Source organism: Copadichromis virginalis, linkage group LG3, assembly GCF_057382275.1.
Source record: "Copadichromis virginalis isolate Kocher_CV1m ecotype Utaka linkage group LG3, C_Virginalis_male_GT1.1, whole genome shotgun sequence".
NCBI lineage: Eukaryota > Metazoa > Chordata > Actinopteri > Cichliformes > Cichlidae > Copadichromis > Copadichromis virginalis.
The window spans coordinates 47368901-47391685 of record NC_140620.1 but is presented as its reverse complement, the minus strand read 5'-3'; the positions used below and the strand labels follow the sequence as shown (position 1 = coordinate 47391685).

General features: G+C 43.3%; 2 protein-coding genes across 36 annotated transcripts in view; one reads left to right on the top strand and one right to left on the bottom strand.

Annotated features, from left to right (window-relative positions):
- ptprda (protein tyrosine phosphatase receptor type Da) overlaps positions 1-22785 on the bottom strand; it is a 426095-nt gene that overhangs the window by 62284 nt on the left and 341026 nt on the right. For 21 of the 35 annotated variants that reach the window (XM_085451394.1, XM_085451420.1, XM_085451396.1 and 18 more), the window contains exons 11-12: positions 21146-21291; positions 18947-19088 (exon numbers count right to left, since the gene is read on the bottom strand). In XM_085451394.1, the coding sequence (XP_085307520.1) occupies positions 18947-19088; positions 21146-21291 (288 nt within the window). Of the gene's footprint in view, positions 1-18946; positions 19089-21142; positions 21292-22785 lie in introns of all 35 variants that reach the window. The other 14 variants (XM_085451392.1, XM_085451404.1, XM_085451395.1 and 11 more) reach the window with 1 other exon arrangement.
- LOC146715026 (uncharacterized) lies at positions 1505-6296 on the top strand. The gene has a single exon (XM_085452656.1). It carries the CDS (start codon positions 1505-1507, stop codon positions 6029-6031), a length of 4527 nt encoding a protein of 1508 aa, XP_085308782.1. The 3' UTR covers positions 6032-6296.

Genomic DNA, 22785 nt, shown 5'->3' with positions numbered 1-22785 from the left:
CAGCGATTCATTTTCATTTTTTCTCATGTTCTAGTTACATAAAAACAAGAAAGTCAAGCCTTGTGTGGAAGACCTCTTCTATTTGTTCGCTAGCTGTCTAACCTCACAGGGTCACGTGTCGTGAGGGCAGCATAGTAAAAAGACGAAGGAAAAGACGCCTACTCAGCGGGTTCAAACATACAGAGCTACTTTAAGCAACATGAGTCTACGCTCAGGAAGAAATTACCTAAAAGGCTACGCTGCTGAAGAGCTAGACGAAGCAGCCGGTGGTGAACAGCAACCAGACGTTGCCACTCAACCAGCTACAACGCAGCAACGGTCTCAACCATTCGACACCAAGTCGCAGCAATCCAGAACCTCGACAAGGCGTTCTCAACGGACATCCTCATCAACAGCTTCTGCAGCTGCAAGGGCCTACGCCAAAGCTCAAGCAGCACGAGCTCAACTGGCCTTCGCTGAAAAGGAAGCTAATGCAATGAAACAGAGAGCTGAACTGGATGCTCATCTACATGTCCTCCAGTGCCAAAAAGCAATAGCCGCAGCTGAAGCAGAGGCCTCAGCCTATGAAGAAGCAGAGATTCAGAGCGGGGAGCTCTACGGAGAACTTTGTGAGGAAGCTGAGCCCATCAGTACAGTGCACCGCACTAACGAATATGTTCAACAACAATGTGAGTTACTCTACCCAGACACTCAGCACGACTCAGCACAGCCTCCTAAAGGAAATTGCAATGAAGTAGATGCACAAGACAGTACACAAATAACTAATCCTTTTATAACCAACACTCAGACGAAAACACCACCTGTAAATAGAGAAAGGAAACAGGAGCAAACAGTGAACACTGGTGTAGTCGACACGTACTGGTCCAACTCCACAAAGCACACCCCCAACCTTAACAACTGTGTACCTGAATCAAGTGAAATGCAACAGTTTGCAAAATACCTAATTCGCAAAGAACTAGTTAGCACAGGTCTTTTGCAATTTGATGACAAACCTGAAAACTATTGGGCATGGAAAACCTCATTCATCAGCGCAACCAAAGACCTAAATTTGTCTCCAAGAGAGGAATTAGACTTGCTAACAAAATGGTTGGGTCCAACATCATCCGAACAGGCTAAGCGCATTCGTGCTGTACACACCCTCAATCCTGCTGCAGGTGCGAAGATGGTCTGGCAACGCCTTGAAGAGTGCTACGGCTCACCTGAGGCTATTGAGGACGCACTCTTAAAAAAGGTAGAGGACTTTCCTAAACTAACAAATAAAGACAATGTTAAGCTGCAGGAACTTAGTGACATCTTATTGGAGCTTCAGTGTGCTAAACAAGATGGCGCGCTCCCAGGACTTGCTTACCTGGACACAGCTAGAGGAGTCAGGCAAATAGTGGAAAAACTTCCCTTCAACCTATAGGAAAAGTGGACAACTGTAGGAACACAGTACAAGGAGACTCATAGTGTGTCATTTCCTCCTTTCTCAGTTTTCACACAATTTGTCCAGCGGCAAGCGAAAATGAGGAATGACCCAAGCTTTGCTATGTCCAAGGCCAACACCCATGTCCCTTCTCCCCCAACAGAAAAACTGAGGTCTTATAGTCGCAAACCTACTGTGTCAGCACACAAAATGGACATTACGGCAGAGTCGGACCAGAATAATCTCAGTCCAAAGAAAATGGAGGAACCGGATCGCCAGTGCCCAATCCACAAAAAACCACATCCACTCAAAAAGTGTAAGCTCTTTAGAGACAAAACTATTGAAGAAAGACAAGCCTATCTCAAAGAGCACCACATATGCTACAGATGCTGTGGGTCTGTCCAACACATTGCAAAAAACTGTAAAGCAGTGGTTAAGTGTATCGAGTGTGACAGCCTTAAACACTTATCTGCAATGCATCCTGGTCCTACTCCTGCCCCTAAGAGTACTACACCAGGAAACAACGACAATGAAGAGCAAATCGAGAGCTCACCTTCAGTCGAGTCGAAGTGCACAGAGGTATGTGGCCAAGGTGATAGCCCACGTTCATGTTCTAAGATCAGTTTGGTCAAAGTGTATCCCGCAGGCCAAAAAGAGAGAGCTATAAAAATGTATGCAGTAATAGATGATCAGTCCAACAGGTCACTGGTTAAATCAGAGTTTTTCAGCCTTTTCAAAATCAATGCCAAACCCACTCCATACACCTTAAAGACTTGCTCTGGCAGAGAACAAACCTCAGGTAGGAGAGCTGTAAACTTCTTCCTCGAGTCTTTGGATGGAGAAGTCAACATCCAGCTACCCCCTTTAATTGAATGTGACTCTGTGCCGGACAATAGATCTGAAATACCCTCTCCAGAGATTGCCCAGCATCACCCACATCTTCTTCCAGTGACAGATAACATCCCACCTGTCGACCACCACGCCCCAATCCTTTTACTCCTTGGAAGGGACGTCATCAGGGTCCATAAGGTACGTGAGCAAATCAACGGACCCAATGATGCACCATACGCCCAAAGGCTAGACCTGGGTTGGGTTATTGTGGGGGAGGTGTGTCTAGGAAAAGTGCACAGTCAGTCAGAGGTCAATGTCTATAAAACACACACCTTAGATAATGGACGTGCATCCTATTTTGAGCCTTGCCCAAACACAATTCACGTTAAAGAGAATTATGGGGTCACTATGAATGCAACCTGCATCACAGACGATTTGGGACACTCTGTGTTTGTTAGATCTGAGGGTGATAACAAACAAGCCATGTCTATCGACGACAGAGCATTCCTGACAATAATGGACAGTGAAGTTTATCAAAACCAAGAGAACAGCTGGGTTGCACCTTTACCCTTTCGCTCACAGAGAAGGAGGCTCCCTGACAACAGAGAACAAGCCCTAAAACGCCTCTGCTCTCTCCGAAAGACTTTGGAAAAGAGACCAGAAATGAAAGATCACTACATCCAATTCATGCAGAAAATGTTGGATAACGACCAAGCCGAGCCTGCCCCTCCTCTGCCACTAAGTAAAGAACATTGGTATCTGCCCACGTTTGGGGTATACCACCCACAGAAGCCACAACAAATACGAGTCGTGTTTGATTCAAGTGCAGAATGTGATGGAATTTCGCTCAATCAAGTGCTTCTTGGCGGACCTGATTTGAACAACTCCCTATTGGGAGTGCTGTTGCGCTTCCGCAAAGAGCCCATAGCCCTGACAGCCGATGTGCAGCAAATGTTTTACTGCTTCGTTGTGCGCGAAGACCACAGAGATTATCTGCGTTATCTGTGGTATGAGGACAATGACATTACAAAGAGCATAGTTGAGTTTAGAATGAAGGTCCACGTGTTTGGAAACAGCCCGTCACCCGCTGTTGCCATCTACTGCATGAGACAGGCAGCACAGCAGGGAGAACGAGAACACGGATCTGATGCAAGACAGTTTGTTGAGCGTCAGTTTTATGTTGACGATGGTCTCACATCAGTCGCCACGCCAGAGGAAGCAATCAACCTGCTCACAAGAACGCAAAACATGTTGGCAGAGTCTAACTTGCGCCTCCACAAGGTGGCATCAAACTGCAGTCAAGTCATGGAAGCTTTCCCTGTTGAGGATCGTGCAAAGGACCTGAAAGATTTAGACCTAGGAGTAGACCCTCTTCCAGTTCAGAGAAGCTTGGGACTCTGTTGGAACCTACAATCTGACAGCTTCACTTACCAGGTGTCAAATGAGAGCAAACCATTCACACGGAGGGGAGTATTGTCGACAGTTAATAGCCTCTATGACCCTTTGGGATTTGCTGCTCCCATAATAATGCAGGGCAAAGCATTACTCAGGGAACTGTCATCTGATGGAAAAGACTGGGACACACTCTTACCCCCTGAGAAACAGGAGAGGTGGGACTTATGGAAAGACTCTTTGCAAGCCCTTGAGAACCTCCAAATACCAAGGTGCTACAGCCCAGGTACGTTAAGCACAACGAAAGTGAAAGAACTTTGCATTTTCTGTGATGCCTCCACTGTCGCTATAGGTGCAGTAGTCTATCTGCGTACAGTTGACAGTGAAGGACAGTGTCATACTGGGTTTGTGATGGGGAAGTCTAAACTCGCACCCCGCCCCGCACACACTGTACCACGCCTGGAACTATGTGCTGCTGTGCTCGCGGTGGAAATGTTTGAGCTCATCAGAGACGAGTTAGACATTAAAGTAGACAATGTGACTTTTTACACAGACAGTAGGATTGTGTTGGGGTACATACACAACACCTCCAGACGATTCTACATGTATGTTGCCAACAGGGTTACGCGCATTAGAGCATCCACCCATCCGAGTCAATGGCATTATGTACCAAGTGAGTTAAATCCAGCTGACCAGGCCACTCGGTTCATTCCAGCAGCAGACCTGCAGAACAGTACCTGGTTCTCAGGTCCACCCTTTCTGTACTCTGACCCACACACAGAACCACACACTGGTCCTTTCACGCTCATCGAACCTGAAAAAGACAGAGAGATACATCCGGAAATAAAAGTAATGAAAACTACTGTAGCAGAGCCACAGTTGGGTTCTGACCGTTTCAAAAAGTACTCAAACTGGATCACTCTTTGCAGAGTCATAGCCAGACTCATTCATGTAGTTACATCCTTTGCACAAAAGACAAGTGGGCAAAGGGGATGGAAAGGTTTCAGTGAGACACCGAGCGTCCAAGAACTCACCCGAGCCCAAGCAGTCATTATTCGAGCCGTCCAACAAGAAGCTTACAAAGGGACGCTTGAAAACATTAAAGAAGGAAGGAAGGTCAGTGGCATATTTGATGCACTCAAAAAGCTCAATCCTGTAGTGGACAAAGACAGTCTCTTACGAGTCGGTGGACGTCTTTCCGCTGCCGATCTCACAGAGAATGAAAAGCACCCTCTGATTATCCCATCTACCAGCCACATCGCCATGCTAATTGTAACTCACTATCATGAACGAGTGGCTCATCAAGGAAGACACATAACTGAAGGAGCTATCCGTGGTGCTGGGTACTGGATAATTGGAGGGAAGCGGCTTGTGTCATCTGTCATTCATCGGTGTGTCACATGTCGCAAGTTGCGAGGCAAAATGCAGATCCAGAAAATGGCAGACTTGCCTGCAGACCGAGTCACCCCTGAACCACCCTTTACCACTGTAGGCCTAGATGTATTTGGGCCATGGACTATTGTGACGCGTCGTACAAGAGGTGGTTGTTCCCAGAACAAACGTTGGGCTGTGTTATTCACATGCATGTCAACTAGGGCTGTGCATATCGAACTGATAGAGACTATGTCTGCTGATAGTTTTATCAATGCATTAAGAAGGCTCTTCTCTATTCGGGGCCCGGCCAAGTTTCTGCGCTCGGACAGAGGCACGAATTTTGTGGGCGCTTGTAAGGAATTAGACCTAAACTCAGGAAACAAAGCAGTAGGAAAGTACCTGCAAGAGAGAGGGTGTGTTTGGACTTTCAATCCCCCTCATGCGTCTCATATGGGAGGCTCGTGGGAGCGCCTTATAGGCGTTGCCAGGCGCATTCTGGATGCAATGTTGTTACGAACTGAACAAACACGTCTTACTCATGAAGTGTTGTGCACCTTCATGGCCGAGGTGATGGCAATTATTAATGCAAGGCCTCTTGTTCCCATATCCACCGACCCTGACAGTCCTGCAGTACTCACTCCAGCAGTGCTACTAACGCAGAAGATGAGTGCTGTGTCCGCCCCACTTGGGAACTTCTCATCAGGGCAGCTGTTTGGGAAACAATGGAAACATGTTCAACTCCTCGCTGACACTTTTTGGAAAAGGTGGAAGGGAGAGTATTTATCCACCTTACAAGGTCGTGCAAAATGGACAGAGACTAGACCTAATGTCAAAATAGGAGATGTGGTCCTGCTAAAGGACCTCCAAGCCAGCAGGAACGAATGGCCCATGGGACTAATAGTAAAAACATTCCCCAGCAGCGACAAGAAGGTCCGAAAAGTGGAAGTGCGGACTGTAAAAGATGGGACTGTTAAAATGTTTCTCAGACCAGTTTCAGAGATTGTTGTTTTGCTTGCAGAGACTGAATGAATATTCTTCAATGCTAGATGATGTTTGAATATGTTGTATTGATGTTTATTGTGATATAATGTGTGTATATCAAGCGGGGAGTGTTATGCCCTTGAGTCAAAAGTCAGCGGTTGGTGTGTGTGCTGATTGAGCCACATAAGCAGAGTGATAAATAAGCTCAGAGTGAGACATCATTGCCACAAGAGATCTTTGTATCCTATGTGCGGAAATGGAGCGAGGGAGCGCTCTGTTCACTAACCTATCTTTGATGTACCCTTTCGTTTATGATGTCGTGAAAAAGTGCTCCGGCAGTTATTAAATAGGGACTAGTTCATGTTCACGCTAAGAGTGCTCTACACGTTCGCACCTCGGAAAACGTTCGTCTTTGTGAGTATTGACATGTGTAGAGACAGTCGTTATGTGTGTTTACATGGAGCGAACTGTATGCTGATGTAATGTACATGTTAAGCTAGGCTAATCGGCAAGTTGTTATTAAGATGTGTGTTAACCAGCGATTCATTTTCATTTTTTCTCATGTTCTAGTTACATAAAAACAAGAAAGTCAAGCCTTGTGTGGAAGACCTCTTCTATTTGTTCGCTAGCTGTCTAACCTCACAGGGTCACGTGTCGTGAGGGCAGCATAATGCGCTTCGTCGCAATTCTTAAGAAACTACGAATCGAGACGTCTAAATTCTCCTCGAATGCCCTCAGAGAATTCAGAGCCAGTATTTATCTCGTTGATACATCCCAGTGCTGCTTGGCACATATGTTGTCCAGGCTAAATAAGATTAGGTTTTTTTCACTCTAGAGCTTCCTTTGAGCCTGATTTTCCAAATAAGCCTCCTGGCACCTGCATTGGGCAGATATTGCTTAAGTAATCCAATAATGGAAAACAAAATGCTCAGCACTAGCGTCTAATAGAGCACATGCTGCTGTGTCGAAGGGGGATAATTCTGAAATTCTCCTTCCTGTGTTGCTCTTTAAAGGATTCAGGCTACTGAACTCTGAGTCAACCTTCAAATTGTTTTAAAACATAGCACGTAGCTTTATGATTGTCTAGACTGGAAGAGACTTTTCAAACATGAGAGTCTGGGGTCATACTTCTGTACGTCCAAAAGCCTTAGATCAGCCGTATGGGAAAATCTTAAGTGGCAAGGGGTTGCTGCTTTCTACTTCAGGTTTGCAAATGCGTCCGTGCAGGACCTGCATGTCAGATCTAATCCTTTTGTATCCAGCAAAGAGCCCGAGGGTTCGTGTTTTCAATGAAAGCCCATGACTCATTTATCTCAAATGAAGATACATTTGCGCGTTTAACATTCAAGATCAGAGAGTGGTGCCTCTCGTTTTGGACGTATACCTGCATGCGCCAGATGTGTGCCAGAGCCTCGTGTTCGGCATTAACGAATCATCTGATGTGAGGTGAAGAAAACCGCACGAGGAATGTCAATTTAACAAAAACAAAACGTGTTTCTGCAGTTGTTCCTTTATGTTTCATTTTGTGCGGTAAAAACAGCTCCTTGGAATCCTGGCTTGGCTCCGGAAAATATGCTTCAGTCTAGTTTATTAGTTGATTCAACAGGTACCGAGCGCGCTAATGAATATTACCGCGAATGTGCCACAGTTGGCTCAAACCGCTAATTTCAATTTGCTGTAATAGAGTTTTAGGAGGAACATTCCCACTCTGACACAAAGTGGCATTAAGTCTCTCCAGCTTGGTGCCTCTAAAAGGTAGTTCAGTAATTTGCTGAACAAATACAGTCTCTTTGAGAAAACTGCTAAAACCCCAGGGCGGACAACGAGGGACCATCGACTATCCACTAAAACTTTTATTTCCCCGCTGTGGCCTAAAGCAGTGAAAAAAGGGAATTGGTTGTGAAATACTATCCTGTGTGTTCTTTAAAACTCCTGCGATGATGAATGTTGGAACGAAATATGGGAGGAGGAAGGTGAAGGCGCAGAAAGCTCTCTTAACCCGAGGTTCACGGCAGTCTGTCTCGGTGAAAAATAGCTTCTTCTCCCCCTTTTGCCCCGCACTGATTGTTTCTTCCATAAATCCCCTTTGAGATTGTGTAATTAATTGAATGCTGCTTATTTGTCATTAAAAATCCTCACCTAATGCCTGAAATTATGAGGAAAGCATTGTAGAGTCGATCTATTAATCACAGGCGACCCCCACCCCCACGAGAAAGCCTTCACACGTGAACAATTTCCTCATTCAGAGTGACTTTGGAGAAATAGTTGTAAAACTTTTAAGTCAACATTTTTCTTTCATTAAAGGATTTCATTATGCTCATTTCCAGCTCCAGCTAGATTAGGCTTGCATGATTCACTGTTCAGAATAATCTTAGTTAATCTTTAGCCTCGGAGCTGATCATCTGTTACCTGAGGTCACTTGTTTTAGCTCATCTCGCTTTAAGTCTTGCCTTTTAGTCAGCTTTCTACGGACTGGCTCCTCCAAATCAACAGCAAGAAGGTGAGATCACATGATGCAAAAGCCAAATTGCACATATTTCACATTTGCAATCCTGACAAAAACAATACCCAGGTTTCAGCTTTCAGCCTCTCCCTTTAGGAGTCGCCACAGCGGCTCATCTGCCTCTATCTCTTCCTCTGTCACATCAACCCTCTTCACGTCCTCATTCACTACATTTTCTCTGTGGTCTTTCTCTTTCCCTCCTGCCTGGCAGCTCCATCTCCAACTTCCTGTCCTCCTCTGCACATGCCCAAACCATTGCAGCCTTGAGCCTCTAAGAATAAATTATGTTGAGCAATCAAGTTAGAGTATTATTGTTATTAATTTGTCCACAACGCCCTTAAAACACAGCTGGAAGGTTTACACTGACACGAAGTGAGGTCCACAGACAGAACAGCTTTGGTTTTTACAGTTCGATAGAAAATATTGGGTGGAAAAATGATTTCTTTTTTTAAAAAAAAAGCTTTAAAGTGACCCAACAAAATGTCCCTCCAAGCCTGCCTTCCCCCATAGACTTTGTTTTGTTTTTTTTATGGCCACTGCTGCTGGGGCAGATTGGATCAGCCAAGCAGAGGGCATGCAACAGAGATGTACGCCACTTCTGGCAAGGCGACCCAACTCTCCGTAGGCCCAATGTCATTCATAAACATGACGGATTAGCTGTGATATTCCTCCATTTACAACATAAGCGAAGGGAGTGGGAGGAAGAGAATGAAAGCAGAGAGGGAGTGTTAGTGTCGGATGCCCCTTAGGGGTAGCGCTAAAATGGACGGGTAAAGAGTGAGATGAAAAGGAGAGATGAAGCAGGAAGGGCAGAGAGGGGGCCTTTCTCTACAGGCCTGGCTGGGCAAGCAGCAAGACAGGCAGAAAGCCAAGCACAAAGATCCATTTACACTCAGATGCCCCCCCACTTCTTTTTTTTTCGTTGTTGCTTTACAGACTACATGTCAGCTCAGCCAGATGTACTGTTCTGAGTAAAGATCACCTAGGGGCAAGGTAGAGAGGGAGGTTGAGACCTGCTCTACCTTCAATCAAGTCTTTCTTCGTCTTTTGCGTTCGCCCCTGTTTACCGGCTCCATCAGTCTTGATCCAGTTCATCCCGGGCTTTAAATTTGCTTTACGTCGAGGACTCTCTCGATCAGTCTTTTTGCGTCTCCCGCCTCCGCTTATGTCCTTCTCCCGCCCTCTTCAGGATTTTACTTTGCATATTCCATTTGCTGGTTGTTACCCTGAGCAATGATTCCATTTACTCCAGAAAACAGTGTCCCATTTATTTAGTTGGAAAGGAAGAAAGAAAAAAGAAGTATTCTTGTGGATGTCTTCCATCCACATTTTTTTTCAACTATTAGTAATCAGCAGAGGAGGGAGCAAACTATTTGACAGCGCTTTCAGCTATTTGCCAAACACAAAGGCAAAATGGATGTCATTTAGTCCCTCTCAACATCATGAGATGCACCTTAGGAAGCCTCTTCTTCTTTTTTTTCCCTTTATTTTTTTTTTTTTTTTAGCTTTTTCTTAACAGTCCATCAACCCTCATTTGATCCTCCTGAGTGCATTAAGCATTCACAAATAAAGAGGACGTGGAAGGGAATATATAAACAACCGCACGCTACCTTCTCCTTAGAGACGCCTCCATTCTCACCAACGCTCCTGTCACTTTGAAGCACAGACATCTGTTCCGCTTTTATGTCTCAGGCTTAGTCACTGTATATTTACCCTCTCGCCGCCCACTTGGGATAACTATATGTTTGAAACTTTAAGTTTAATAAAGCATCAACGTTTATCATAAAACAACGTTGCCTTATTCGTCTTATCGGTTCAGGGGCAGCTGATAAAGGCCAAAGCCAGAAGCCAAAGCTGGCAGGGGGCTCAGGAGAGCATCGGCGACTAGGTGAGGTTTCCTACCAGGCAGCAAAAAAAAGACAGACGGCGAAACCGTGAGACGCTGAGTTGCTTCATTAACCTTCGTGTACTGTACATTGAGAAGCAAAGGCTAGGCTATCTTTAAGGGTTATGCCGTGGTATCGGTAGACTCAGACGAACACTCTGGGAGAAGTATAAAAGGAGTGGTATAAATGTCTGAGGAAGCTGACTTTTATACAAGTTCACTTCCTCCCGAGAAAGGAAAAACCTAGCACCAGCCATTTCAATAATTTATATTTCTAAAAGCTTACTAGCAGGAGAGGGGGGTATAGAGATTATTCATGCTTGCTAACATCCTGCAGAGAGGACCTCTTGGCTCTCAAAGAGCCCTAATGGAAAATGGGGTTGTATCAGGCTTTTCAAATTTAGCAGACAGGCATTCTCCTCCAAAAGTGACTGCGGGAGATGGGTGTCACAGCAGGCGGGTTCTGACATCGTTTTATCACGGATATTGCTATATTGCTTTAAGTTTTGAGATTTGACAGGTGCGCTCAAAGATGATGAAACAGGCAACGACCAAAATATGAGGTTTTCTCCCCCTTTGCTTCGAATTAGTCACCGCATTTATTTTTAATATAACACATGTACGGGGAGGGTGCAGCAGCACAAAATTAATTCTTGACGCATCACTTTTCACCAAAGTTGTTTGGTTGTAATTAGCAAGCAACCTTACATGGCTTGAGAAGTTTCTCAAGATCATTAGATGCATTTAGGATGACCCTGCAGGACCAATTAATCTAGTAGAAAATTACTTTTGAGTGCAGCTAAGATCAAAGCTGCTAACATTAGCACCCCTCGACTACCTGGCTCAGACTTACACACTCCTCATTTTATGACCTTGTGTCCCTCCTAGTCTAGCCAAAGGAGTATTCCTGATTAAATATACGTTATGCTCTGCCATATAGTGCAGCGATACCAGCTGCACCCTGTCTTTCAGGCCTTTGGGTAACTTGTGTGTTTGAGGTAGTAGAGAACTCTTGTTTTTCCCAGTGTGCAGCACAAGTAGCAGCAAGTAGCAGCAGCCACTGTGTAATGCATGCTGATAGGGGTAGTTAAGTTACTGCAGACAGCTATAAAGTGTTTCCTAGGGTTTCATTATGACAGATATTGCATTTAAAAGCTAGCCTACAGGTCATGCTAGAATTAATTAGCTGAAAAACTGAGGTTTCTCACAGTCAATGATATTACGTAATGTGCACAAACAGTGATTGTATTTTATCGCGCTCGCGAAGTGACGTTGAAAATGTATGAATTAATATCTGATCTCATGGTCGACATAAATGTTTCTCTAAACATGTAGATGATATAAGAAACGTTAGCATGTTAACAGATTCATATAAGATGGTAAACATCCTCAACAGAATGCCCTCTAAGCAGGGTGTCAGATGCTAGTTTGTATTATGCTCGGTGCTTAAGCTAAACCTTACAAACTTCTACTGAAGAGTCTTAGCACGGTTGCCAAATCTCAGACTACAGCTTGTGAGACATGCTTTTTATCTGCATTATTATGCTCTCACGATGCCCAAACAAGTCTCACACCAAATAGGAGGAAGATTCAAAGGAAGCCCATCATGAAAAGGGTTAGATTAAAAAGCTTTTTTAGCATTTGCCTCACAGCCAAACACATAATTTCAACCCCAGTCCTTTATAGATGTGCCTGAAACGCACAAAGACTTAAATTGTTACCTTAACTCAGTGGTTCCCAAACTTTTTTTTGCTGGGCCCCCCTTTGTTTTACAAGAAAAATGTTGCGCCCCCGGGTGCACGCGCGCATGCACGCACATACACGCACACATCCTCCAACCACACACACCCATATTTTGCTCCATTGCGGTTTATTTCACACTTCAAACATTTAGTAAACAATTAAGCAAATACAAGTAATCTGCAATAAATGACAGGTAGTAATAAAATAAACTACTAACTCTTTTACTAACACCTACACGGGTACTTTTGAAAACGCAGCTGTTTCGTCCACACGTAAACGGCGTTTGGAATCACCGAAAATGGTGATTCCACCAGGGGTTTTTTTGTGCATCATCAAAGGTATGTGCCTTTTCTCACGTCACGCTGTGCGCCACATTATTTTTTACATGAGATGAATTGCAGAATGATAGAGACAAAATACTGTTAATCTGACTATCTTCAGGTTTTATACGCTTACATACACACGCATTTAATGTCCCTCCATTTAGAAAAGCAGAGGCGTCACGATGTGATTATTTTACATGTAGTTGTTTTTTTTCCTGTGTAATAATATTCAACATTGCTATCAATACATTTTTCAAAAAATGTCTGTCTGTGCAAAATGGGTTTAAAAACATAAACAGCTGTGGGATTTGTCCGTGATTTGGAGAGCCCAGCGCTGCTCCCAACGAAGGGAAAACCAATTCTGCAGGGGAGACCTACCTCAGCACTTGTGCAGGTGAAACCAAAGGGCAGATATGCTTCACCATATTTTCTAGTCTTTGGCTTAGAATGAAGTTGGTTTGGAAACATACTCAGCGATGCGTCATCTCCTGCTTTGCGTTTCTGTGGGCGCCCCGTGGGGGCGGGCCCCACACTTTGGGAAGGTCTGCCTTAACTCACTGTCTTAGGTCATGTTATAAGTTGCATGAGGTTATATTATATTAGGTTTAAAACTGGAGATCGACCATAGGTCTCTTATTGCAATACATTAGATCTAAAATAAGAAATAGGAGACTGCACTAGAACATCTAATTGATGTGGATTCCTGAAAAAGAAGTGAGTATTAAAGGTCAGCATTGAGTGCTGTTTGATCTGGTTACATTACAATACCTCTCATTTATATTGCATTCAAAATCAAACCAATTTGATAAAGTTTGAGAACTCTATTTGATATTTTTGGAGCCTGATGTATCCAACATTTTGCTGCAGGGATTTTTTAAAATTATTCATTTATTTATTTATTTTGAAAAGCCCCGATAACAAAGGGCTTATTGTACATTACTACTGAAGTTTTTCGCGTTGCAAGAAACAGAAACGATTTGTTTTGTTCTACCCCTCAGCCTCCTGGTAGACACACCTGTGGCATCAATTTCCAAATCCTAGGTCAACTTGTTCTCAAGTTATCGAGATTTTCAGACAACGTGACCTTTGACTTTTAGGTCGAGATCACTGAGATTCAGACTCATCTGAGAATTTTAGCAGATGCATCTATGGTATCAACTTGAAGCTCCTACGATGCCTCGTTCTCGAGTTATTGCATTCACAAACGTAGGTGCTTAACCTGTGCCCCCGGCAGGGTGACAACAATACCCCACCAACCTTTTACAGCAGAGGGGTAAAAAGTGTTGGATGGATCAATTCTTTACTCATAAAACTGAAAAACATATAAACATATTACAAGACCTTTGTCGTTATTATGCAAGCATAGAGAAGTTACATTTATTCTGACCTCACATGTTGAGTAAAAATTATGTAAGTTTGAATAACAGACAAATGCTGACACACAAAAAGTGTCATAAAAAGCACTCATACATATTTCTTTTAATAAAATTCTGGAGTTACATCATTAAAAAGGAGACAACAGCACAACAGGAGCGTATATAAAATATATATTTATAATAGTGGCCATAATAATGAGTTATTTACAGACTATGTAATGTAGAAAAAGTAGATGATAGGACTATGCAGGGTTTTATCTTCAATATGAAGCTTTTTCTGCAAATTCCAGTTTGATTTACATTTTTTAGGTTTTCAGCTGTGACACAGAGGCCGTTCTCAGCATTAAATTCAGCACAAAAATGGTGCACTCTGTACTCTGATACTGAATGAGGAAACTGTTCACACAGTAAAATCAATCGTGACCCTATTACGGGCCGGTGGTGCTGCGAGGCCTCTGTGGAGGACAGCGGCATCTACGGCCAGGAAGCAAACACAAAATGTGCATTCCTCATTTGTCTGAATCAATAATTATTAATCTGTGTGGCCGAGTTTCGTTTTATTAAAATAAATACAAAGCCGAAACACGTGCAGAGTTATCTATCACGGTCTGAGTGCAGTCACACAGCGTCTAAGGCACCAGCAGATGTTTTCTCACATGCTACGTGGCTGCAAAAGTCCCAACATCCATCTTGCAAGCAGCACTTTTTGTTTTAAATCATCCTGCATACAATACAGATAATGATCGGCTCTCGTGATTAACCACGCGGTACGTTACAGAGGGGTTTGAGGGATGATCTTTTTTTTCTTCTTCTCCTTCTCTTTTACTTTCCCGTGAAGATCAATTTCGTCGAGGACATCCATCTTTTTAATTACAATAACGAATAACTTGTCATTACGTGCTCCATTTTTGTGACGTATGATGAAGCGAAGTTGAGAAGTAGCATCAAGGCCAAATCCCCAGCAATGTGGCTATTTTATGAAACATCTAATGATGATAATAGACTCTCTGTGACGCTTCCAGCATTGCTAGGAAAAGCTGTTTGTGAGGAAAAAAAATATGCTGCAGATATAATGACTAGTTAGCAACCGCATGAAATGTTGGTGGCCTCTGAAAAGCCAGAGACTGCGAAGAAAAGGAGTTTAACAATCTAAGGATGAATCTGCTTTGACTGTGCAAAAAAACACAAAACAGAAAAAGTGTTCGGATAAGTTTCATACTTAAAAACTCTTACAACGAGTCAGCATGTCATCCCAGCACCATTTCCTTGGAGGAAAAGTGTACTTTCCTAACAAAATTGAGTGTTTCCATGCGGTAGCTCAGGTCTCGCCTTCTATAGAGCTCCCGCCAGTAAACCAGAGAATTGCATGGTAGCTGCTACTGCTCCCCCTCCTCTCCTGTTTTTTTCTTTTTTCTTTTTGCAAGCCACTGATCACAAACACGGTAATTTTACAATGGTCACTTGCTTTCTACCGACTGCTACGCTTACTCTGGCGAGACAGCTGACACAGCATTTATCTTCCCGAGCAATTTGAGCATGCAGACCAGTTTTTGTTCATCTTGCACTCTGCACTTGTTAGAAGCGGTGCAAGAGCATACAAATGAAAAATGGCATTTAGGCGGAGGTGTTAAGGTACATTTTAATCCTTATTATGACTCCAAATTTGCTCATTTTTGCTTCACAGGCAGGTTTCTGTCGACCCACGTGCTGTGGATGTCGGCGTATAAAGCCTGGAATATCAATTAGGCAGGTATTGGCGTCTTTTATTAAGAGAGGAGACTGTTTCTTTCCCCCCCATAACAACGACAAAGAGCCCGGAGTATACATTGTCTATGAATAATCACTGATCATGTAGCGGCGCTTTCATTGCATGTGGAAAGATCCGTCTCAGCTACACAGCCCTGCACCATTCCATACAAATGGAAATGATGCATTCTATTTTTCCGTCACAGGAGAGCAGCTTCCCATTTTCCGCTCCCACTGTCAAGTTGTGCACAGCTGCATAAGTTTGCCTGCTTGTGTGCGGGGCACAGGAAATGGTTGTTGACAGCATAATGGGAGTATGAGGATGAAATATAAATCCTTAATCACGCCTGAATTATGAACTGCAGCACTCAAATGTACACATCATTCTGCTGGAAGTGCTGCTAGCAAAGCGTCTAGACACCGTGCGATGTTTTGTCTACATTTTCAGGTGTTTTTCATGTTTACTTTCAGTTAACCGTCTAAGGATGTATACTCGTTGTAGACGCCTCGCCGTGAGCATGTCCACGCTCATGGAGAAGATTAAACATCGCTTTTACTGAAATCGTATGCCGGCCATGACACCCAAAATGTGCTGCTTCTTCATTTTTCAATCTCTTCATGTCATTCTCAATTACGGAGAAAATCGAGACGACCCTAATTCAAAGACATGAATCACGTATGAGTCGGGTCATCTCACAGTTAATCGAAACACAGAACCCCCCCCCCCCCCTAAAAAAAAGAAAAGGAAAAGAAAGTGCAATAAGTAAAGCCGCACCTGATGCCGGGGCCTGGCGGATTTGACTTGGAACATCATTACGTTTCCGAGTTCGCCTTTCATGCAAATCGCTTCTCTAAAGCTTGGAAGTTCATTACTAATGGCGCTTCCCATCAAGTTGGAGGCCCATTGGAATACTAATATCCCCTGGTATTTGTCACCTCAAGTCCCCTCTTCTCATAACACGGCAATTACAAGAATGTGCTTTTCCTTCATGGAATTAGGCATCGCCCCCTGTGGCGAGCTTCCCACAACAGATGCTTTGCAGTCGTTTCCACAGACCATTGGAGCCTAAATGAACTACATGAACAGTCGCTTTATATGTATTAGGCCTGGTGCAGTAGCACTTATCTTTATTTGCTTATTTATCTCTCCAGGCCTGCATCACACACACTTGTGTGTAACTTCGGTATTTCTCCAGTGAAATAAATTTTTCATCTTGGTGACAGACGAGCGTTCGAAAAAAATCTGCTGAAGTTTATGTCGTGTGGAATGAAACTAGCAGTGCCGTACTGTACGGAGCACTTTTGGAGGTAGGAAGCTTTTTGGGCTTCTAAATCATTTATAGCACACTCTTGAGGTAACGCTGTGCGCTCGCAAGCTCTTCATATAGTACTACGCTTTTACAATACGGCGTGTCGGCACATTTCCACCTTGCACCGAACACAAGTCAGCTCGTCTTTGAGTAGCGTTTGCAACTTGAACACGTGTGCGTGGCACGCTGTGTGTACTTATAATCTGCAATACCAATAAAGGAAAATGTCTTATTACATTTATCACAAGTACATGAAGCTGTGACTGTTATGTGTCCAACTGGTGCTACTGCTCATACTTATCATTAATGTATTCATTTATTATTAGTTTCATGACCTGTGCTCAATCCTCAAACTCACTGTATATTAAACTCCTGTTATTCCACAGCAGCGGGCGTATACTGAAGCGAAATCAACATATTTTTTATATTTTTTTAAATTCCAGATTATCAGCTAAATCCTCACAGAGTCAATATTTCACGTATCTACAAGAAGCAACGTGAAAGAGCACAACTTTTTATTTGCACCAAAGCAGAGGTGGAAAAAGCTCGGCACCATTTTTCTATTTTTTTTTCAGCCGTGATAGGCCTCTACTCACCTTCAATACACTGATGGGAAAGGAGAGCGAGCAGAAGAGCAAAATGGAAATGGTAATAAACATGCTAATGCTAGGCCGCGGAGCCGGGAAGAGCAGCTTCTACCCATCCCTCAGCTATCTATGTGTGTGTGTGTGTGTGTGTGTGTGTGTGTGTGTGTGTGTGTGTGTGCGTGAAGGGAAAATACAGAGATAGAGGCAGAGCGAGAGTGAAAGGGAAGGGGAAATGCACAATATTGCATGTGAGTGAGAGCATGCACACGTGCACACGCGTCACACACACACACACACTCACTTTGTGCTCCAGAGTAAACAGGAGAAAGCTGCATTTGAACGTGCCACCTTTCTCTTTCAATCGGCCTCTGGAGACAGTGCAAAGGGCCTTTTGTTGGCTCACTGGTGAGATAAGAAGCGAGTGGAGGGAGGAAGGGCTGGGTGTGTGTGTGCGTGTGTGTGTGTGTGTGTGTGTGTAGGGGGGTGCTTCAGAGACTCGCAGTGCCAGCTTTTTTTCTATAGGATGGAAGCACCCCTCTCAATAGGAACTCATTTGCCATGTTGTGTAATTGTGGCACATAATGGAGCGCACCTCATTCAAGCAGCCCAAGGCTTTTTCTTTTTTTCCCTTCTAAAGCCATTTTCTCCATTCACAGTCAAACAAGTCATGTTTTAGAGAGATATTACGCAGCCTTTTGAGCTCAGGGCCACCACATATTTGCCTCTGAATGGGATGTTATGTGTAATCAAGATAAAATTTTGTTCACTGCTCCTTATAAAAGAGGCACTGTCATCGCAACTCGATATTTGTCATCCGGCTTTTACCCGCACCGCTCGCTGAAAGTAAACAAAGTGGCTGACCTTTCCTGCCCGGGTTGCTATGCACGTTCGTGTAGAGGGGTGTGCGCGGCGTGTTAACAGCCACTGGTCCGCTGGAAGGCGCTGACTTTGAGCCAACCTGCCGCCGCAACGCCGCCCGGAACAATATACAGCGGTTAATTGCGTGAGAACGCGCCGCTTTGTTTTCTGCACGGTCAAATGAATATCAAAGCTGGAGTGCAGGAGATGAAAAATGACTGATTTGAAAATTATTGCTGAGCTTTTCCATTAAACCACTGCAGGCTAGGAATAGATGGCTATTTGCATAATTTAACTGGCATCTTAATTATTGTGTCAGAAATCTGTATGCAAATGACTTAAGTCACTTAGAAACGGAAACTTAGTTGGCTAAATGGCTAATGGACTAAATCTTATCAAGTTAGAATGCACAACGTGAGTGTAATCGAAGTCTGTGCAGAGTGACGGTGAAAATAAAGGAAAATTTAAAAAAAAGAAGGAAAGACATCAAACAGATAAATTCAAGCTTACCTGGGTTAGTTGGAAGAAAAGGGTGCATTAGTAGTGTGTGTATGTGTGTGTGTGTGTGTGTGTAGTAGGGAGGGTTGGTGGTGGCTTTTTCTTTGCTTGTCGGGCTGTTGAGAGGGACCTACCACGTAAAACAGTGAGTCTGGTGGTAGCGCTCGTCTCTCCAACACTGTTGGAGGCGACGCATTCGTATATGGCTTCGTCTCGGGGCGTGCGCAACGGCTGAATTCTCAGCACTGAACCAGAGCCATCGTCGAACTCAATCACCTGCAGGTGCGAGAGACAGGATATGTTAAAGGAGATTTTTTTGTTCACAATGGGTGAGGGACCTTCTGCAGAAAAAACAGAGAAAAAACAACAAAACAAAAGAAAAACAAGAAAGAAACAGAAACAACACTGTCGAGGACATTTAGCTAACAACACTGATGGTGACTGACACAATGTGCTGTCTATGACAGGAAAGCTGCTGCCTACCTTACGCTCAACCCTAGTGATTTATGTTCTGATGAATGTTGCACGTTGTTGTTATGTACATATAGAAAGAGTATCTTTAGAATTTATGCAGGATTATTTTTCTTGTGGCTAATTCGTAGGTGCTAGTTATATTTGATTTAAACAAAAACTAGCATACTCTTTGTGGTTAGGCACGGAGTCCATTTGTTATGTGTTCAGCTGTAAATTGCTGGATATCTACTTAAGCGCTGTGCAAGACTTTATAAAATAATCAATGAGGCTGACTAACTTTAAGAATGGGGAATTTTTTTATTTTATTTTTTATGTTTTTTTTATCTTGGTCAGACAAATTTTTGCCTGGACTTTAGGTGGCAGAGAATTGAAACCTGAACGTGTCCCACTCTTAAAGTTAACTTTTAAATCCTTTGAAGGAAATGCATCACACTGGATCGTGTCAATGGGACAGAAACAAGCACAGACAGTTAAAGGTGGCTTGATAAACGGTTACGGACAGTTGTACCATGAGGTGAGGTAGTGGTACAAAAAGACAGGATCGACTGCTTTGGACGAACGACACATAAAATGCTGACAAACAGGTGTGGGTTTTTTTGGTAGCTTATTCAGCTATGGGTTTGCTTTTTTTTGTTTTGTTTTGCATGCTACACGTTGTATACTCACTGATTTTAGAAAGATCTGTGTGTCATAACTCAATCTCTTTTAAGCATAGAGGTAGATTTCAATAAAAAAAAAAGAATAGGCCCGAGAGCTCTGTTGCACACACGCAAACGCTCACACACTCACTCACGCACGCACACACACACAAGCGCACAGGCCTACGGACATTTTTAAAGTTCACAGTATATCTGAGCATATGTTAGTTAACAATACATTTTAAACATTTCATTGGCCAAGCTAAAGCGGGCGATGTGCAGAAACAGCCTCTTTTCTTAGTCAAAGCCAAAGAGCAAATTAAAAAAGGAAGTTGTGAGACTTCTAAAAGGGAAATGGGTTTTTGTTAGAAGATGAAGCGGCAGTGCATGATTGAATCGGTGCAGAATGGCAGCTGCCAGCAAGTCCTGTGAGGCGGTGGAGGAATGAAAACTAGCGTGTTAGCATGCAGCGCAACGTGCGATGCAAACGCGATGAACTCTGATAAGATTAGATTTCTGCGGACATGAGATGCAAAGAAGAGGTGGGAAGAGGTCTCCAAGCTCCCTTAAGCCATCTTGCTGTGCAGTAGCAAGCAAATATGGCATCTAGGGCAGAGAAGGAGGAAAAAAAAAAGTGACACTATGATAGTCCCGAGAACTGACACAGAAATTAATAGAAATCTTATCAGTGTTCTGCGATGATGTGTTGTTTCTCATGGGTATTGAGCCCAAGTGCAGATTAAAGCTGACCAGAAATCAAAGCTTCAGCCAAAATAAGGAGGGCACGCCATGCATTTAGATAAAGATGCCACAAAGCAGAAGGATTTTTCCGAAGTGAAAGCGCTACTTCCCCTTCTTTCACTTTGCACGTAGCTGGCAAATGTGGCGCGATGCTAATGGAGGTATCTGGGTCACACCACAAGTTGTGTTGGGTTTTTTCGTGTGTGTTTTTTCTCTTCTATCCAATTGCTCTTTCCTTGTCTTTTATTCAATTACAAATTTGTCCCCAGATCTTTTGTGTACTTGCTCATTAAACCTCATGCATGTTTAAAAGCCTGGCCAGCGTGATTATTAGAGCCTGCTAATGCGTGGTGGCAAGTCAGGGCAAAAGCAAGCGAGGGAGGCTTGGCGGAATGGATTATGTGCGAGCGGAGCCAAAAGCAGTGCTGAAGCATTCCCATTTTTGTCGAGCATTTTACATCAGAACAATAGACCTAATACCTCAAATCTCTGGTTGCTGACTTTCTTCCCCTTCTTGTTCCACACGATCTTCGGCCGTGGATCGCCTGTAGCTTGGCAGATGAAGGATGCTACACCTCCTTGCACGCCTGTTTGGTCATTGGGGGTTCTTAAAAACTTTGGTGGTGCTGAAAAGAGAAGCAGAGAAACAAGAAAAGATTGTTTTTAAATGTGAGCATGCTGAGCATCGCAGAGAATGAGCAATTAATCTTGTATCAAGCCACACACACACACACGCTAGAGGAATAAAAGTCGAGGATTTTGGCATGTGGCTTTTAAGAAGATTGACTTTGGAAGTCAAGACAAGAGCTTATAGAGACTTTATTGTGCAAGTGCAAACAGATCAGCTGCTGAGATCAGGAGTAAAAGGACAGAGGTGTTGGGAGCAGAATGTATAAAACATTCTCCTGACCCTGGAAGGATTTTGTGAAATCTCCATTGAAGGTTGACTGACTTGAGACTTAGGGTGGATTTTGTTGCGATGGAAGGGAGAAAAGAAAGAAATTAGGCTTATAAAAACCATTTTCCACTTGTTGTTTTTCATTTGTTCTCAAGAGGAAATTTGGATTTAATTGCCAGTTATTTAGACATAAAAGACTTTGACTTGTGTCAAGGCAGAAAAAAGACCACCTCTTATTTCTCTGCCTGTAAACTGTGCTATTGTGATCGCTATGTGATACTGTCATGAAATAAATGGGAGGAAATGCGAGCTAGATGCATGCAGCTACTCCTGTGGTGATTCTGTTGTTCTCTATACAAGCTTTCAAATGAGTCAGTCTATTTTCTGAATTCTTTATTTTGTGAAGAAGCAGTTAATTTAATCGGAACTAGTTGGTAACTGAAACGAGACTCTGATTCAATCCAGTCCAATTTTATTTGATATAGCACCAAATCCCAACAGCAGTCGTATCAAGGGGCTTTATATTGTAAGGTAGAGGCCCTACAATAACAGAGAGAAAACGATCCCCTATGAGCAGCACCTGGCGACAGTGGGAAGGAAAAACTCCCTTTTAACAGGAAGAAACCTCCAGCAGACGGGCAGCAATATGCTGTGACAAGTTGGGGGTGTGGGGAGGGAGACAGGACAAAAACACACCGTGGAAGAGAGCCAGAGATTAATAGTAAGTATTCAAGTTCAGGTTAGAAGTGATTAACACATGAGCTAGTTTTTTAGCATCCCTCTGAGACTGGGTGTTTCTGATCAGTAGCATTAGTACCAGGGCTAATATCTGTATGTTATAACATTTCCCCACTTGTTTTCAGAAAAAAAGGAGCCTTTTAAATCCATTTAGTTGCAGACATTGCTAATCTGTAGAACATCACTGAATAATAGTGGTGCCCCACACAAATGAGACATAAACCTGATAAGAGCTTTGGAATTCTTTGATTACTGTTCTTTTCGCTCTTAATTGGCCCTTTAATTTGACGCAACAAGTGAAGCGTAAAGGAAATGAGGATAAAAATGCAAAAAATGCAGCAGGCGAGTGCTTTCTGTGGTCATGGTATGGACGTTTTTTCAAACCCCATGTGGGCTTTGCAGCGCCGTACGCTAGTATTTTCTTTGGTTTGCACAACAATGAGGTTGTTCCAATCTTATTCCTGCAGAGTGCATTTTTAGAATT